At 32.5% G+C, this 20,307-nt stretch overlaps 1 protein-coding gene across 2 annotated transcripts in view; it reads right to left on the bottom strand.

The window, feature by feature from the left end:
- PRKACB (protein kinase cAMP-activated catalytic subunit beta) overlaps positions 1-20,307 on the bottom strand; it is a 117,476-nt gene that overhangs the window by 15,538 nt on the left and 81,631 nt on the right. For both annotated transcript variants that reach the window (XM_045801918.2, XM_045801917.2), the window contains exons 3-8: positions 19,049-19,177; positions 13,173-13,271; positions 12,071-12,153; positions 8,520-8,646; positions 7,495-7,590; positions 3,847-3,969 (exon numbers count right to left, since the gene is read on the bottom strand). In XM_045801918.2, coding sequence (XP_045657874.1) covers positions 3,847-3,969; positions 7,495-7,590; positions 8,520-8,646; positions 12,071-12,153; positions 13,173-13,271; positions 19,049-19,177 — 657 coding nt within the window. The remainder of the gene's footprint in view (positions 1-3,846; positions 3,970-7,494; positions 7,591-8,519; positions 8,647-12,070; positions 12,154-13,172; positions 13,272-19,048; positions 19,178-20,307) is intronic.

Here is a 20,307-nt window from a genome sequence, read left to right as displayed (position 1 = left end):
GCAAGTATCATTTTTGAAGACAATATTAACTTTTACATTTCCAAGAGTAATGCAACCAGATAGAGTTGCTGTGGAAACCATAACTGATTCTTGTCATGGAGGATATGGCACTGAAGTATAAAATTTAAAGACTATATACAGAAACTTAGCATATATATTGCTAGGATATGTCAAATTAAATGCAAAAATTATAAGACTTTTCTGTCAACTATGCATTTCTAAGCCTGAACTTTGATATTGCATGAATAATTTGACATTTAAAATACCACCTCCTCCTTTTTTAAAGGCAAAATATGTGTAGGAGAGAATCTTGTAACAAGCTGATTGATCATCTTTCTGTGCATTTAACAATACCAACCTAAAATATTGTAATAGAGAAAGTACTTAACAAGCTAATCTTCAAAGATATGTATTTCAGTGAATTAATCACCTCATTAAATACATTTTATTTTAATTTTGATGTTACTGACCCCTATAATCTTTCCAACATGGTTTCAGAATGGAAAAATGTAATCAATATAAAATGTTGCATAATGTTCTTTTAAAAAATCAGAAAAAATAATTCTCATTGAAACATATATTTTTAAATGATATATCATTCAAACCATTAAAGATTTTAAATATAAATACAGGATTTGTAAGGCCATAATTTGATTTTTAATGACTTGAGTAAATAAAAAATTTATATATTAGCCTCCAATTTGGCTTTTATTTACTAGCTAGAGAGATAATACTTTTGTAAGGTAGACAGAGATACATTCTAGTTTGGATCTGAGTGTTGAAACAGATGGTTTTATTGGGAATGGTGCATATATGACTTTATGTTCACATAAAACAGATCCTAGAGATCACTTAATGGCAATATTCTGCTTTTATGAGTTCTACTTTAGCAGCAAAGGGGAAAAGGGATGAAAATAACTTTATATCCAATATGGGAAGAGATAATCTAGCACTTTTAGTTAAAAACAATAGCATACCAAACACCCTATCTTATTTCTAAATAAGTAAAGAAAAATATCTGTAATAAGATAAAATTTTATGTTGCTAAGGTATTGTTAAGGTGACTCAGTTTTAAACAGTCATGATTTTAGAATAAATACAGATTTAAATATTAAGTTAATATTGTATCCTGACTATTAAAATTTGATATGAAATAAAAACATAATCGCAAGCAGTTAAAAAATTTTTTACACAACGTAGAATGATTGGCTAATGAAGGCCAATTCATACAAATGAAGATACATTCATTTTAAAGAAAGCAATTTTTCTAAGTAAGTGAAATTTAGTTATGACAGCATCCTTGTCAGACAGTTTTATTCCTTTTATAAAGTTAAGTATAAATAAAAGCAATGTAGTCAAGATTTAGGAACTTTGTAATGATCTATAATTAAATTATTTGGAACTATTAGTGTAATTAATCTTGGCTGAGCCCTATATATACTGTTTTTTTTCCCATATAAACATATCTCTGATCCAATGTTTAATTTATGAATTAGGTACACTAAGAGATTAAAAAAAAACGAACAATTATAACAATATGCTGCTGTAATAAAAGTTTTAAGGGTGTGGTCTCTTTCTCTCTGTCCCTCTCTCAAACTATCTTATTGTACGTTACTCACCCTCTTGTGAATGACGTGAGATGATACAATGCCTACGTGATGACATGAAGTGAGGTGAAAGACGTAGGTATTGTGACATAGTGGTAGGCTATCACCGGCCTTCTGATGATACCTCAGAAGGAGGATCACCCACTTTGGACCGTAGTTGACTGTAGGTCACTGAAACCGCAGATAAGGGTGGACTACTGTATGCTTCTCTCATTCAGTGATTTTAAAGTATTTTAGTTCTCTCAACATTCTTCCTATTACCTTTGGTTCTTATTCTTTCTTGAGATTTTACATAATCACTTTTTAAATTCTTAAAAAATAAATACTTGGCTTGTCTACTAATTTTTCTTGATATTTATCTCAAAAGTTCTTTTACAGGGACTTTAATATTCTGCTGGGTGAAAACAATTACAAGGGTAAGAAACCTGAGGCCCAGAGATCTACAAATGTAACAAGGACAGCAGTGATACTTAATTACTTAAGTATTCTGTTCTGCCTTTCTGTAATACCTTAGTGTATATCTTTCAACACCTAGCTTAGTTATCTGTAAGAAGTATTTATTTTTTTATTTTTGACATTGCTGAAGTATAAGTTCTTTAGTTAGTCCCCTAATTTGTGAATACTACCGTAAAACTATCCCCATTAAATGAAGTAAAAGATCACTGAAAATCTTTTGATCCCTGGAAACTACATATGCGCTGTGAGACATGGAATAATACTGTGTTGATATGTGGATTCTAGGTGGCTGGATACTCATTCTATTGGTGTCTTGTTCTTATTGTCCAGCTATGCAGCATCCATGATTTAAATTTGGATCTCGGGAAAAAAGATAAATTACTACATTAGGAACATTCAGAGAAACTTCTGAATAGGTGATATAAATTTTAACTTCATGGATCAGAAGATCAGCTTTCACACCAGTGTGAATCTGGCTGAGATACAAAGAAATACAGACTTCCTCTATCTCCTTCCAGATTCTTTAGGTTGATTAGGCAATTCTCTGCCTTAGGAGGTCACAAAATATGAAAAAGTCAACTACATTACATCTCAGGGTAATGTTATGTCAAGATTGCTGCTCTATTTCCTGGTCATATTCTAAATGGGTTTATGTTATCTAAAGATAAGAGAAAGACAAACTAATAGAGCATACCACATGTAGGAATAGGAAAAAGGGAAAAATGGGAAAATAACCCTTCCTATAAATTCTATCATAAATGTATAAAACGTCTTTTTGAAAATTTTAAAAGCCTATTCTTTTACGTCATGGAAAGAAATCAGGCTCACCTCTATTAAAATTGACTGCCATATTTTTAAAAATGATTTGAGGTATACGCTAAGACAAGAGTGAATGGTTTGTTTTAAACAAAATACTTTTGGAAACAAAATTAGAGATTAGAAATGCAAAAGAGGGGTGCCTGGGTGGCACAGCGGTTAAGCGCCTGCCTTCGGCTCAGGGCGTGATCCCGGCGTTATGGGATCGAGCCCCACATCAGGCTCCTCTGCTGTGAGCCTGCTTCTTCCTCTCCCACTCCCCCTGCTTGTGTTCCCTCTCTCGCTGGCTGTCTCTATCTCTGTCCAATAAATAAATAAAATCTTAAAAAAAAAAAAAAAAGAAATGCAAAAGAAATTTGTGGGGTAATTACAAAATGTAAAATACTATGACAGAGTGAATCTACTCATGCTCCAAAAAAATGTTATTTCCATAGTTGCTAAAGATCAATGGCAATTAGAATCACAATCAACATGAATAATTGTTTATATCATTTTTATGAATTTCCATCTTATAAAGGCTTATGTTTTATATTTAATTCCAATTTTGTGATGTTTGACATAACTCGAACAAGTCTCTCCTGAAAAAACAAAGGCGTATAAAAACAGCCCCTAAAACTTCTCTCCAAGGAGATACCTACATGAAATAACTAGCAATTTTTACTTAAAGAAAAATTAAGAATTAGCAGTATGATCCTGTATTTTACAAAGTGATAAAAAAAGAAAATGCTTTATTTTTTTGCTAATTTGTTTGTAAACTGCCTTTTTTTCTTAAGAAACTTCAATGATTTAATATTTATTTTGTTATCTTAAATGAACGCTAGATACAAAGGCAGCTACTATGGATATTTTTGTATTTTTCCCAATTTAGGGTGATACTCTGATGAAATCAAATAGTGTCAATCTACAAAGTTTATGCTTCATTATAGAAATACTGAATAACAGAGGAAGGATAAAATGTATTACTTACCTTTCCAGAAACAATCTTTTCATAAATCTGAATTGGTTGGTCTGCAAAGAATGGGGGGTAGCCAGCTGCCATTTCATAGATTAACACACCTAATGCCCACCAATCCACTGCCTTATTGTAGCCCTAAGATAAACAGCAGAAAGAGCAATTATTACTTAATCTTCTCAGAAGAGAATGAAGTCACAGATGATTTCAAAATGATCTTCAAGCATATGAAATTTGTTAAAGAGCAGTTGCTGAGCAGCTAGCTAGTCAGGATAGAAAAACAATGAACAAAATACACCAGATCACATTTGAATTAAGCAACAGGGAGAATTTCCAGATATTGGAACTAGATATCAGGAAATACTATTAAATCTTCTTCCTAAAATCATTAAGAATATTGTAGACAATAAATATCCCCTACTTAATTGGGATAATTTAGTTGCTGCTCAACAATAGGAAGGGAGGTACTGAATTACCTTTTCTAGTCCATTCTAGGCCCATAAACTTATATATCAAATTTTCTAGAACATTCTTAGAAAGGCCAAAGGTTTTTAAACAAAATGGTAGATACTGGATTTCGTAGTAAACAGTGGAGTTCACTTCACAGTACTGTGTACTGTTGGCATTAGGAGGTGAATATACTACGGGAATTCTCATCCACTTCACAGTATTTTAATGAAAGCTACAAGTTTAATTTGGAGCCTAATAAACGTAAATATTTAAGTTTACTTTAGCTAGTCTACTGTCTTGCTTCTCATCTCTAAAAGGTATACAGAAAAAATTACTAATTCATGGGGTTTTTGTAAGGACTTTGTCAAATAAAAGGAAATAATGTACATAAAAGTTCATTGCAACCCAAATGTACAATTCTAAGATTATTTTTGTTTTTTTCTCTCATACCAAACTTGCTAAAATGAAGAACTAGCAGTATTTATAAGAAAATAAAAATAAAATATTAACATGTTTATATAAAGTTTGTTACCAATTATGATCAATGTCATAAAAGATTATGGGAAAAAAACCCAACTCAACCACGGAGAGAAATGAACTGAGTTCTTGCCACATCTTTTGGTCTGCCCTCAAATTACCTTCACCACTCCCCATACTTCAAATTTTTGTTAAAATTTTAGCTTTACAAACCATTTAATTTTCAAATTGTTAGCTAAAATATACTATAACACAGAGACTTTTTTTTCTGTATGTGTTTTTAAAGGGAGACTAGCATAAAAAGAATAGCACTTTGTTTTGCTAATAGAAATGGACATCAACTTTGCTTTAATTTTAATTCAATTTAATTTAATTTTAATTCAACTCACTAGTAATGTCATTCATTACAATACTTTTACTATAATGAAAGCCTGTGATGTTGAGTCAGATCCTTTTACTAAACTTTGGTTTCTATTTTTCAGATTGTATGTTAATGTTTATTTTTTTTTTTTAAGATTTTATTTATTTATTTGACAGAGATAGAGACAGCCAGCGAGAGAGGGAACACAAGCAGGGGGAGTGGGAGAGGAAGAAGCAGGCTCATAGCAGAGGAGCCTGATGTGGGGCTCGATCCCATAACGCAGGGATCACGCCCTGAGCCGACGGCAGACGCTTAACCGCTGTGCCACCCAGGCGCCCCTGTATGTTAACGTTTATAAAAACTATGCCAGATACTTTTAATACCCTAGGTATAGAGAATTAAATCAGTAAGAAAAACTAAATTATAATAGATAAATGGGCAAAGGATATGAACTAATAATTCAGACATACACACCCCACCAAATGTCTATAAAGCATTAAAAAATCTAATAACGAAAGACATGAGACTTAAAATAATAAAATATCATTTATTGCCTATTAAATTAGTAATGATTAAAAATAAGAATATGTAAGGCTGGGTAGTGTGACTAAACAATCACTTTCACACTGCTAATAGGAGTGTAAAATGTTACAATCTTTTTGGAAAGCACTCTGACAATATTTATCGAGAGACTTAAAAATGTTCATACTCTTCGTCCCAGTAATTCTACTTCTGGGAATCTGTCCTAAAAAAATAACGTGAAATGCAGAAAAAGCTTTATGCACAAAATGTTTATGTTTATCACAGTTATTTATAAAAGCAAAAAAAGAAAAAGAAAAAGGAATGACCTGAATATTTAGCAACAGAAGAATGGCAAAATACTTTTTGATACATTTGCAAATAAGCCATTAGAATGATGTTTGCATGCTTGCTATCATTCAAGTGAAAAAAGCTGAATACAAACTATACATTCACTGTATCTCAACTATGATAATATGCACAGAAAAATATATTGAAATATTTTTTTTTAAAAAAGTCTGTCTCTGGATGGTGAGGTGATAGGTTTTTTGGGGTTGTTTCCTTTTATTTTTCTGCCTTTTCCAATTTTGTGCAATGAACATCTATTACTTTTACAATACATACACATTTTTTAAAGTTTTCTGTCATCACATTGTTAAGTGTTCTCACAGAAGAAATGTGTTAACAGCAATTATATTTAAATTACAAAAGACTGAAAAGTTATAGATGATTTAAATTATAAAGATAACAAGAGGAAAGTTGAATGAGGTCATTTATTTTATGCTTATATTTCTATAGGTTAGCCAAATTTCAATTATTCAGGGGGCAGTTTTCTAGTTTATAAATATCAAGGCATGTGTGTGCTATCCCTTTCTCTTTCCTTGTCACTATTTGTGTTTAGTCATTGTTAATTTCTCCTTTCTAGCTCTCCCCACATAGGAATGGCAGTGGGAAGGAAAACAGAACTGAAACCATCCTTTTAGATACAATACAAATTTCTCTCACCACATTTTCACTGCTTGAACAATAGAACTATCTTCAAAAAGACTATAACTATTCAATTGCTATAATATTCCTGTTTTAAACTAAAATGAAAAGAAATTTGTATACATTTCTTTCATTTAAGTGGTAAAGTTGAAACAGAGGAAGAGTTGAGAACCAAGACATATTATTTTTACATTTGCCTGTGGGATAACACACGCAAAGGTTTCCTGCCCTCCTGTTACTGGGAATAATTATGAAAAGGCTATGCTTTTGGTTTCAGAACATGGACTTCTTCCTTTTCTTTTTACTACATCTATATGAGATGATGTATGTTAATTAAACATATTGTGGTACTCTATTCCACAATCTATGTAAATCAAACCATTATGCTGTATGCCTTAAACTTATACAGTGATATATGGCAGTTATTCTCAATAAAATTGGAAGAAAAAAATATGGATCCAGAGGTTAGAGTTATTCACATTATTATTTTTTTTAAGTATAGCTGATATACACTATTACTTGCAGGTAGACAACATAGCGATTCAACATTTTATATGTATTATGAAATGGTCACCACGATAAATCTAGTCACCATATGCCACGATACAAAGTTATCACAGTATTATTGACTATATTTCCTATGCTCTTCTATACTATTTCTCTTAGATCCAGAGCAAAAATTGAGAGGTTACTGGATTAGACTATAAGACTACAGACTTAGACTATAAGTAATTATTATTTTAGTAATCAAATAGACATAAATTCATAATTTAAAGTATAATATTAGGTCAGTAAGCTATTTTTATAAAAGTCCATACTGATGCATGCCTTACATTTTTACTTCTTACATAATGGCATTATAAATATACCTTGCTGAGGATTATCTCTGGAGCCAAATATTCTGGAGTGCCACATAATGTCCAAGTTCTGCCTTTAACTCTTTTGGCAAACCCAAAGTCTGTAACCTATAAAAGAAAAAAAAAAAAAAAACAACTCGTGAACATTCATTAGTTCACAATAAATGTGTTTATCATACCTAAGTCGAAAGGTTAAAAATCAGGGTTAAAATTAAAACTATGAAAAAAAATTAAGTCAATGTAATTGAGACCAATCCATGCAGGCCACTATTAGTGAATGAAGGTTCACTCTGGAGAACTTTTCCCTGACTCCAGCAAAGAAATAAACATCAAAAAAGGAAACAGTAAATAGTTCTAACAAAAATGAAGCAGTGCCAGAAATATTCCTTGAGTCCAACATATGCTCTATGAATTATGTCATCAGAAGTGCAAAAGTATCAACAGGAGTACCTATTGATAACTGTGTAAAAAGGAATGCTCTTACTCTGTTGATAGAAGAAGCAGCAAGAAAACACCTCTGCTAGTACAGTATTGGCAGCCAGGGCTCTTTGGCAGCCGCACTGTAATGTTAAGGAGCATACACTCTAGAGACAGACTGGGTTCAAATTCTGACTGCCTGTATGACCTGCTGTGCCTTAATTTTGTTAGCCTTAAAATGAGGATAACAGCAGTACTTATACTTTATAAGGTTATCAGGACTAAAAAAGATGATACATGTAAAACACTTGGAATAATGCCTGGCACTAAACGAGGGCTCACAAATTTAGCTATTCTATATATTTCTGTATGTAGGAGCCTGTGTTCTGTTCACAACTATAGACTATGGGAGGTATAAACAGGTTCTATTCTTGATGGGATTTTAGGTCTCTGTAATAGTGGCAGAACTATGAGCTCGATTTAAGCTAGTAGGGCTATTAGGAAGAAGTAATTGTCTCGCTCAAAGAAAAAAAATCCAATATTGGTAGTCGAGGTTAAATACATACAAATTTTACCTAGTATTTTCTCAAATATATTACATAAATGTGTTCAAGTCATACCTGGATATACCCTTGGTGGTCAATTAAGAGATTTTCAGGTTTTAGATCTCTGTAGATGAGGTCTAGTGAATGGAGGTACTCGAATGTTAGCACTATCTGAGCTGCATAGAACCGTGCATGGGGTTCACTACAAAGAAAAAAACATTGATTTTTCTATAAAATGGGTTAACACATGGTAATTAGTAGATTATGTAAAAAATTTAATATGGGGTAGAGATATTTTGGAAGCAAAAAAATTTTTTTCTTTTAACCATATATAAAGAATCTTGTTAGTTTCTTTTTTTTTTTTTTTTTAAAGATTTTATTTATTTATTTGACAGATAGAGACAGCCAGCGAGAGAGGGAACACAAGCAGGGGGAGTGGGAGAGGAAGAAGCAGGCTCCTAGCGGAGGAGCCTGATGTGGGGCTCGATCCCAGAGCATCGGGATCACACCCTGAGCTGAAGGCAGACGCTTAACGACTGAGCCACCCAGGCGCCCCAGAATCTTGTTAGTTTCTGAACATCTACTAAACCTCTGAATTATCTTCAAATAATATTTTTTAATATACTTAGGAAGCAGCATATATTGAACAAAAATATAACTCTAAAATAGTCATCTTATTTTAAATTATTATTGGCCATATTAGAAGATATTGATGTCTTTATAATTACGTCTGACCTTGAGAATGACTGAAAAGCACATGTGTCATTACATTGTCAATCAGGCCATTGTTACTGTTGACAGGTTCTTTTTTTTTTTTTTTTTTTTACAGTACATCCCTGGTTTGTGTTGATAGGTTCTATCTACCTTTCTCACAAATTTAAGTGCTTAAAGAATTTCACTACACGGAAAATGTTTAACGGCATTAATCTGAAGACTAATGCCATTTAACCCAGACTATTCCTATTACAAAAATGATATAGTCTCATTATAAAAAATAATCATAAAATATTCATGAAGAATAAAGAGCACCCATAATCCTATACAGAAACCGTAGATACAATCCCAGTGTCTGAATTTCCAAATCTTCTACTATGCATGTTTACACAGACATATAAACATGGGTGTAAACAGTGTGTGTAAACATGTACAGTTCTTGTATGCACAAATTAGATCAACCGATCGGTATAATGTTGATGCCACATTCTGAGTATTACTCCAAAGGATGTATTGATTTTCTAATTCAAGTTTCTATTTCATTTTCTAGTGTATACAATGAATTCTGCTAATTGGTCTGATAAACTGCAATGACTTTCAGATTTATGTCCTCAATGAATAACATGAACTATGAATAGAATTTCCCTCAAGATGGCTGGCATTAATTTGATCTCATAGCACCAGAAATAGAAATTCAAAAAAAGATTATACATGCTGCTCCTTTTGCTTGTCACTATATTTCCTAGGTTCTAGGCTGATACATATCAAATGCTCAGGAAATATTTGTTGAATAAATGAGTACGTAAAGAAAAATATTTTAGGGGAAAATATTTTATAATACCTTTAGAGTTTCAGCCCCACTTCAAGACTGTAAAATCTGTATCATACATCGTATGACAAGGAATGGGGGAGGGACATTTTAAAGGGAAATTGGAAGAACCATCCTTGTCATTGAAACATCCCTAACTTTGGAAACATTTGACTTGGAAGGTCCCCTTCAATTTTCCATGCATCTGTAATTACAAGATGCACTTAGCATCTTATACTTATAAATAAATATAAATTTACCAGAACAAATATAAGATGCACTAAGCATTTTATACTTATTTCCACACACAGATGTCTGAGTGGAGGAACATGAACATTACATAGATCTGTAATCAAACTGTTGAAAGATGAAAGCAAAATATTCTGTAGGAAGACTTAAAGCTGAAGCAGCTTTAAGCCATGCTCAACAATATTGTTAAGCCATGCTCAACAACAACTCAGTATTCTGGTTGCCTCAAAGTTTCTAAGATAGGAGTTAGCAACCTCTCAAGTGTACATGTAGTATGAGTGAAAGATTAGAAAAGACAGTGTCTCAGTGTGAATTATTGCAATCAACTTGCTTTTCCTCCCAGTACCAAGTCAAGTATTAAAGAAAAATGAGTGTGGGGATTTGCAAAGGAAAGAAGTTAGTAATTACAGAAAATGGACAAAATAGTTTTTGAAGACAGGTTTAGGTGTAGTGCTTCATTGTAAAACTTTGAATTATCAAAGGGCGATCTGAGGATTCTGGGCCTGTGTGGACAAGTGTAGGAGAGAGGACAACAGGAGGGGAAAGGAATCATTAAAAATAAACAGAAGTTGCTTTGCATTAGCATAGTGCCTGATACATATCAGGTGCCTTATCATATTAGGTCAATAAATGAATTTTGGCTTAGGCCTCAGGTAACTAAAATAACTCTAATGTTGGCCTATAATTGATTATGATCTTGTGATAATCTGAGTCTATCATCATCTTTTTCTGAATCGGATTACCACCATCAGCCCAGTTTGAACTCCTGCACGTGCTTTCATCATGCCAACACATAATGTGCTAAATGAAGCTGGACCTGCTGTGGGTTTCAGCTTCATTCTATTAGTGATTACTAATAAACAGTAGTAGCTTACAAACTATTACACACAGGTAAGGTTAACAGAACCTATTTTTTAAAACTGTGTAGCCTTATAAGTAATAACCTAATGATAAGGTTTAAACTGTTTATTTATTTTAAAGATTTTATTTATTTATTTGAAAGAGAGCACAAGCAAGGGGAGCAGGAGGCAGGAGGAGAGGGAGAAGCAGACTCCCCTCTGAGCAGGGAGCCTGACAAAGGGCTTCATCCCAGGACCCTGAGGTCGTGACCTGAGCTGAAGGCAGACACTTAACCGACTGAGCCCCCCAGGTGCCCCAAATTCTTTAAATTGCATGTATATTTTTAAAACTCAACAAAGCAACAACTTTAAGGAGAATTAAATTTGTTTGAAACGAACTTTCATAATCTCATCACTATGATACCATCATTACGTTTTCAACGTACTGCCTTTCTTATCTTCATCTTTATACAAACCTCTTCCCCAGAGTTGCATTATTATTTGTTCAATTAATATTAGTATGTTTAAATTAAATTTTTGCATCTTCTGAAAATTCTTTAAATGGACCTTCATAATACCTACTAATGGTAGAATATTTACAATGGTATTATGGTGCTTTCATTTTAATTTTATTTTTTTAAGATTTAAAAAATTTATTTGAGAGAAAGCATGCACACGAGTTGGGGACAGAGGGGAGCAGACAGAGGGAGAGGGAGAAGTAAACTCCCCGCTGAGCAGGGAGCCCAATGCAGTGCTCGATCTCAGGACCCTGGGATCATGACCTGTGCTGAAGACAGGCACTTAACTGACTGAGTCACCCAGGTGCTCCTTTCATTCGATTTTTAAAACTCAGTATGGTGTGGCCTCTTATTAATGTTTCTACGTAACTTCTTCATATAGCTAACATATTACTAAATTAAATGAAATAAATTTTTAGCACTGACAATAATTTAAAAATTTGGTTTTAAACAAACACAGAGCATATAAAGATTTGAGGAAGATAAAATATTAGTTACCTGAACCTTCCAATTCTTCTTAGATGGGAAAACATTTCACCCCCAGGGACATATTCCATAACCATGTATAAATTAGAATTATCCTATGAACATATAAAAAGAATAAATTAAAATTATGAAACCTAGATTATTTCAAGGAAATACTTTAAGATAACAACACGTTAAATTAGAAAAAGACAAATTTAAAAATCCACCTGAGAGACTGCTAACATTGGGAAAGAGAGAATAAATGGAAGATGCTCTCATTTTTCTACAGTGGGAAATTCATTTTTTTTCTCTCCTAGTATTCTTGCCACAAATTAGTCTGGGATTTTTGCTGTTCCTGCCCCTGCAGGGAACACTAACTTTTGAACAATTAGACACTGAGGCAATGACTTAATGTTACAGTGTATGCAAAGGAAAAATAGTTAAAATAACAATTTGAAAAAGTAAGAATATTTACATTTTATGTAATAAATTAGGTCAGAGAGATAAATGATTTTTAACATCATCCTAAATACACAGATGTTCATCTGATTTAAAGAATAAAGGAGGAAAAGGAAAAAGGCTAAAGTGGTTCATATAAATTAATATTGCAGAGATGCCAGCTGAAAAGCTGCCACTTCAAGAATAAATCTTGTGCAACTTTATGAGACTCTTGAATGGAAGGCCGAAGACTATTCTGCTTTACATAAATGGAAAGACTAGAACAAATTACTAAGGAAAAGAAGATGGTAAGATTGTATCAGAAAATGTTTAAAAGGAAGGTCTGTGGTTGTATTCATTTGCATGAGTTTAAGAACTGCCTAATAAGATATTTGTATGGATTTTGATAAATTGAAATATTTGGAATTTATAATACCATCTCATGAAAAATTATACAATACCTTTAAAAATTTCCTTAGGGAGAGCCAAAACCTCGTCAAATGTTAACCTAAGTTTATAAGCACAATAGGATTTAATTATATAAAATCTAAATATATTACTTTTTTGTTTATTCATAGTCTCCAGGTTTATCATCTGGCTTAGAATCCTATCATGTGGCTTAGAATCCTATCACAGTTTCATATTTTTAAAAATATATGGGGGTAAAAACATTTTATTTGAAAACTGTAAAATCTACCTTAAAAGAGTACTCCAGTCGAACAAGAAAAGGAAAATTCACTGCCTGTAATATTCTTTTCTCATTCAAGGTATGCTCTATTTGCTTCAGTTTAACAACCTGTGATTGAGAGATAAATATATTTAATGTACTTGAACAGAATTTAAAACTTATTATAATTTTAAAAGAAAAAACTTAAATAAAATGCTTTTCATATAATAAGGAGCTTAGATAAGGAAAATCACTAAGTTGGATAAAGGTGAAAATAACCACCAACTAGGTTTATCAGATTCAAATGAAAAAACGTAACAGAAGATTTAAATTTTGGTCTTAAGGTCAACTATGATTTTCAGTCAAGAAGCAAGAGCTAAGAAGAAATAGACTCCTATACATTACTTAAACAATTAGTATGTGAAAATGCTTAGCTCCTAATGACTTACAGTCAGTCCACTAATGTAGTTGGTACAAATCACTGCAATAAGTAGGTATTGATTTTAAGTCTTCAGAAGATCGCCAAGGAAATTAAGGATTGAAGAAAAGCCAATAATTGAAAAACAGCGGATAAAAATGAACAATCTGTTCATTTCCTAATACCTGAATAAATACAAGATTAAATTCTAAAAATTTAATTTGTGCAGCCATAAGAGAGGACATACAAAATACTGGCAAAAAACCGACTATGTCTTTATAACAAATAGGTCATTTAGCATTAATCAAGCCTCCTCCGGATTGTCTACTCAATCAAATACATAGCAGGGGAAAGCAACTTATCTTCATGAAGACTATGTTTCTGTCCCACATGTGATTCTATTTTTAATTTAAGAAAAGGTGACCATAGGGAGATATAAATAATTGTCCAGTATATGTTTAAGTCATTAGAATGTGGCATTCTTTCTTGCTAGAGGCTTACTGTGAGTGTGGGGTAGTCACAGAATTCAAGAAGTTGAACATAAATAAGAAAGGTAAAGATACCATCCAGTTATTAGTATACACAGTTATAGTATAAAAATAATACTGAGTGTCAGAAGATCTGTTTTCTAATCTAGGCCTTCTAATCAAGCAGTTTTGTGATTTTGGAGCTGTTATTTCAACTCTTAGGATTTCAGGGTTTTTTTTTTTTTTTATCTGTAATATGAAGTGGTTGGACCACTTCCGTCCAAATTCTAACTAGTTACAGAACTAATTAGTCCGTAGTTATCACAATAAATTATGTAACATTAGCTGGAAAATTACTATTGCTTTGTATTTACTTTAAAAAAATAGGCTTTTTTAATCTTTAATTTTTTAGCAGTTTCAGGTTCATAGAATTGAGCAGAAGATACAGAGATTTTCCATGAGACTCCCCTCCCCACACAGGCATAGCCTCCCCCAATATCAACATCCCCCCCCCACCAGAGTGCTACATTTGTTACAAGTGATGAACCTACACTGACACATCTTTATCACCCAAGAGTCCATAGTTTATACTAGGGTTTACTTTTGGTGTTGTACATTCTGTGGGTTTGGACAAATGTATAATGATATGTGTGCACCATTATAATACCATACTTAGTACTTTCACTGCCCTAAAATTTCTCTGTGCTCCACTTAATCATCCGTTCCTCCCTACTAACCCCAGGCAGTCATTGATCTTTTTACTGTCTTCATAGTTTTGCCATTTCCAGAATGTCATATAGCTGGAATCACTGAGTATGTAGCCTTTTCAAATTGGCTTCTTACACTTTGTAATATGCATTTACAGTTCCCACATGTCTTTTCATGGCTTGATAGTTCATTTCTTTTGAGTGCTGAATAATATTTCATTGTCTAGATGTAACAAATAATTTATTTTTGTATACTATGATATAGTTTTTGGTTTTTGATATATGCTTTTAGTTAGGCATTGACAATGTGTTTCCTTTGAAATAATAAAAACTGCAATAGATAGGCTTTCTGGAATATAGCTCTAAGCCAACTATGTGTATGTAGGGCATAACAATTAAAAATAGAAATAAATGATATATGATATATATATGATAAACGAACTGGTAAAGCATAAATGCCTAGTTAATTTTTAAGTTAATTTAAAAAGTTAATTAATTAAAATCTAATTTACTTTTAAATGTGCGTACTACTACATACAAGGCATAATAATGCAATTGAGATAAAGACAAGGAAGTGTCTGTCTTAATGCTGCATAAAATCTATTTGGAAGTATGGTTTATGAATATGTGAATATTAATATGTGAATAGTTGCCAAATGAGAGTCATAATGTTGTAAGTGTTCAGACAAGAAAATGTTTATGTTAGGCCTAGTATATAGTCTTACTAATTCCAGATTCTTCATCTATAAAACTTTGATAATAATACCTACTTTAAAAGTGACTGTGTCTCATAATGCATGTGAAGTGATTAACACAGTACCTGGCACAAAGTAAAAGCTCAAAAAAATGTCAACTGTTATTATAATCTACTAAAAAGGGTGAGAGTTCGGCTGCTCTTACAGATGAATAGATAACAAAGATTAGGAAAAGACAGAGGAGATAGTGTGGTCAGGGTTAATATCCAGAACCGTTACCTGAAGGGGGGAATACACAAAGGTAAGCCTGAGTTCTAGTTTCATCTGACAATAGCTTAGGACAATGCTTCTCAAGATTTGGTAATGAAATATCCCTAAATGGCAGAGAAAAAAAATAACAAGTAACCCTGGGGGTTTAGTCCATGTTTTATTTTCAACATGCATATAAAATTTACATTTACTTCTTAATATTTCCGTTGGTTTAAATACATATATTTAAAAGCATTTACAAATGATTACTTATTGGCTAATTTTTTTTTTTAGCCAAATACTCGAGGAGTTTTTGATATGGAAGATGGGCTACATATCATCACATACTCCCCCAGCCCACCCAGCATGGCACTGTATACTTCTGGGGGTCAAGTTTCAGAGAAGTAGACAATAGAGGACATGTAGGGGAACAGTGTGAAATAAGACTACGGTAGAGTACGGAAGAAAGTTATGAAAAGTTTGGAAGTGGAATGCAGAGTTCTGCTTTTACTGAATAAATATCAGGAAGCTTTTTGAGTAAATAAAATTGTATGATATGCTAAGAAAAACTTATTTTGGCACTGAGGAAGGTGAAGTAATAGAAGGTGAAAAGTCCGGGGTTGTGGAAGTTAAGATGTTATTGTGAAAGCCCAGTTTATGTTAATGAGGGACCAAACTAGGTGGTGGTAGAAAGGATCGTAGGGGAAACAAATACATTTTTAAGGAAAAATTAACAAGAAGTATAGGCACAGAAATCAGACCAACCTAGTCAAATTCTTGGTTTTTCTTACTAGCCTGTTTGATTTTGGAAAAACTACTTAAATAGAAAGGTCATTGGCTTAAAAGGGAGATTAATGTCATGCAAAGTTGTGAAGATTCACTGATAGAGTAAATATAAAGTTCCTAGCAATGCTCCACACATTGTATGGAATGAAGAAATGAAATCTCCTTAATTTCTGTACTGATTTTTTCCTTTTAACCCATGCACCCTAAAATAGGAGAAGCCAAAATTAAAAGGTCTGTGACTTCATTAACAGAAAAGGTGATTATGGAGTCTTACATTTTATTACTTATCTTTGTCAAATTCAAATAAATAAACTTGAAAAAATTCAGAATATAAAGTCTTTGTCCTAATTATGAATAGATTCAGAACACCGCCATAGCAGAAATGACTTAGGGTGGCAACTATTCTTCTGGGAAATACTCTCTTGCCATGATTTATCTATGAGGTAACCTTCTCAGTAATTCACTTAACAAGTCACTGTCTTGTCAAGAAAAAAAAAGGAATTAAAAATTTCTTTCCTAAATACTTTAAACATAAAAATGGCATATTATGTAACCCTTTTAATATTTTATGACTAAAGCATAGTCTATTAATTCCTTAAGAAAGATAACAAAATATTAGGGACTATCTAGACAATAACATTTTAATGACACATTTAATAAAGAATATTTGATTCAAATCAAAATTTTGAAGTATTCTGTGTGCTACCAACACAAGTATACAAGCCACTTACTCTCTCTGAGACCCAACGACCTCATCTAGAAAATTGGAGCAAGGATTAGTTGGTCTCTAAGAGCTCTGTGCTCAGATTGTACAAATTAGGGGTGTAGGGCTCAAAGACGAATTAAAGCTTGGACAGAGTCCAGAGGGAGAGGGTGTAGAACATGAAAACAAGAAGAGGGAATAGTCCAGAGATTGAAATTAGCAATCTTTAAAGAGTAGACAGTAGGAAATAGGAAAGGCACCTAAAAAAGAGAGCCCAGAAAGGCGAGCATAATTAGGAGAACAAGGGGTTACAGAAGTGTAGGGTCAAGACAGTTTCAAGCGAGTGGTCAGCACAGTCACAGGCTCTAAAACGTTATATAAGATGAGAATTAAAACTGGTTTTGTTCATTAGGCCACTGGATTGGTGACCTTTGGCAGAGCCATTTCAGTGGAGTTGTAAGAAGCAGGAGATAAACAGGGAGACAGTTAAATAAATTATTGTGGGTTAAAGAATTAAGAGGAAGTGACTTAGTGGATAGAGTGATTAAACTATTTTTTCAGGAAGCATGGTTTAAAAAGTTATATGAAAAAGGGCAGCAGACAAAGATGCACAATTAAATGTGTGTATGGGTGTATTTAATTTTAGAGAGATGTAAGTCATTACTCATTTTCATGTTGGAGGTTAAATTTGTTTTTTGTTTTAAAGCAGTTTGGACTGGAACTTCAGACCAGTCTAACGCTGTGCTGTCCAACATGGTAACTACTAGCTACATGTGGTCATTTAACACTTGAAATGTGGCTAACCTGAATGGAGATATACTGTAAATGTAATATGTACGTCAGATATTGAAGACTTAGTATGAAGAAAGTAAAATATCTCCATTTTTATATTAATTATATGTTGCAACGATAATATTTTAGCTACACCAGGCGAAATAAAATCTATTAAGATTGATTTCAACTATTTCTTTTTACTTTTTAAACGTGGCTACTAAAAAAATTAAAATTACTTATTTGGCTCACATTCTATTTCTATTGGACAGCATCAGTCTAGACACTATCTGTACCCCTGACTACTAGCTCAGTACTCTTTACTCCACATCCAGCTCAGTAGTGTTTACCTCATATTTTCTTACATTCTAGTAAGCCAAAATGTCATTCTTTGGAACATAATATCTATAAGATAATATATCAAGATTTACCATTTTTCTTTCACATACCCTTAATTGTACGTGATTACCAGGAAAACAGAAGTTTAAGAATTAAAGCATGAATAATTCAGACACCCAGATTCATCAGATATACTGATATGTGATAAAAACTTAAAAATTGATTTTTCAATGATTTAATCTTTTATTGAGATATAACTGACATCGAACATTATATTAGTTTCAGGCATACACATAATCATTTGAAATTTTTTATAGTATTAGTATTCTAACTTTTTCTCTGGTTTAACTGACATTTTAAATTCAGCAAACTCAACCACGTTAAACAAAGGGCTTCTACTATCAATCAAAACAAGTCATAAAATAAAATCAACAAGTTTTGTTACCTCAATCTAAAGATCAAATACAACTGATCTCTGCATTTTCCACAAGACAGAATGCAGTAAGATGCCTGTTCTTTACATGCTGAATTCAATATTTTGTTAGTAAACACACCTATTATATAAATATAATTATTGAAATAATAATATATCTCCATATATTTAACTATTAACTATGTTTCATATAGTCACAGTAAATAAGAATGAAATTAAATGCAACAATAAAAATATCTGAAGGTATCAATGGAACGTCATTATATTGCATCTGTTTAATAATCTAGCTGATGAAACTGAAGTTTACCCTTCATGTAAATAAAGACAAATACACTAACCTTCTGCTTATCTAAGATCTTCATGGCATAATACTGTTCAGTGGCTTTATGTTTCACCAACATGACTCTTCCAAATGAACCTGTTCCAAGGGTTTTTTTCCTTTCAAAATCCTCCAGTCCAGCATTATTCTACACGTACATGAAAAATAAACTTTAAAATTTGAAATTCTCATAAGACTATGGTAACTATAATCGATTTATTATATATAATCAGAAGAAATAATTTAAAACTATTCATTTAAAAAGAATACAAAAAGACTACTGAGATTCCAGGCTATTGGTTCTATTTTTCCCTTTGAATAAGAAAGGATCTAGTATTTGAAAAGAGAATTATATTGCAAAACAAATCACAACAGTAATGGGAGGAAATAAGAGCCTAAGCTGAAATATTAAAGGTCATAATGAATTCTAATATGAATTCCTAGTATTAGGCTTTTACTAAATAAATTCCATATTTTAATAATTACAAACTGACCAGGAGTATACTGACGCAGACAATCGTGGAAGTCATACAGTCTCAGTGTACTCACAAATAATTCTAATGAATAGATAAACTGAGGGACAGAGTCCTTTCACTAGAGTTACCTCTGAAGAAAGCACTATCTTACTTCATTTCTATCTTTACACAAGCTTATAGGACTACATAATAACAGCATGAAAGATCCTAATGGCTCTTTCTCTCATGTTATAATAACCTGGTATTACCTAAAACAGAAATAATAAGGAAAGAAGAGTTCCTCATTCCCACAAAGATAACCGAAAGTCAGAGTCTCAGAACAATAATCAGTCTCTTTTTCTCCCTCAATAGATGCTTTGTTATGAGCAAACATCTTTGTTTGGCTTTGACTATAGCATAGAAGCAAAGAATTGGAAGCATCAATCTATTGAATTTGTTGCTGCCACAACAAAATGAAAATTACTGGGAAGAAATTATGTGCTAAATAGCCACAAGTAGTAATTGCTGACCCATTGTTTAATAGGTTTTCATTACAAAGATCTTCATGAAAATCTTGAAAAAAAATATTTGCACAGGTCAGTCTGTACAGTGTTTAGCCTGAGAAAAATGTGATGTAATGTGATTCTTGTGTAAGTAAGAAATCTGGACAGTTACTGCAGTTCACTGTCGTTGGATTTAATCTCTATTACAAATCAAAGCTTGCCTTTGGAGACATTGCATATTTTCTTGCTGAATCATTAAAGAGAGAGCAAGCAGCTCTAAGTTATAAAACTTGTTTCATCAAATTTAATTTCAAATTTCT

Source organism: Ursus americanus, chromosome 12, assembly GCF_024610735.1.
Source record: "Ursus americanus isolate L20-20 chromosome 12, mUrsAme1.1.p, whole genome shotgun sequence".
Lineage (NCBI taxonomy): Eukaryota > Metazoa > Chordata > Mammalia > Carnivora > Ursidae > Ursus > Ursus americanus.
The sequence above is the reverse complement of the archived record's forward strand: the minus strand, read 5'-3'. Positions and strand labels throughout refer to the sequence as shown.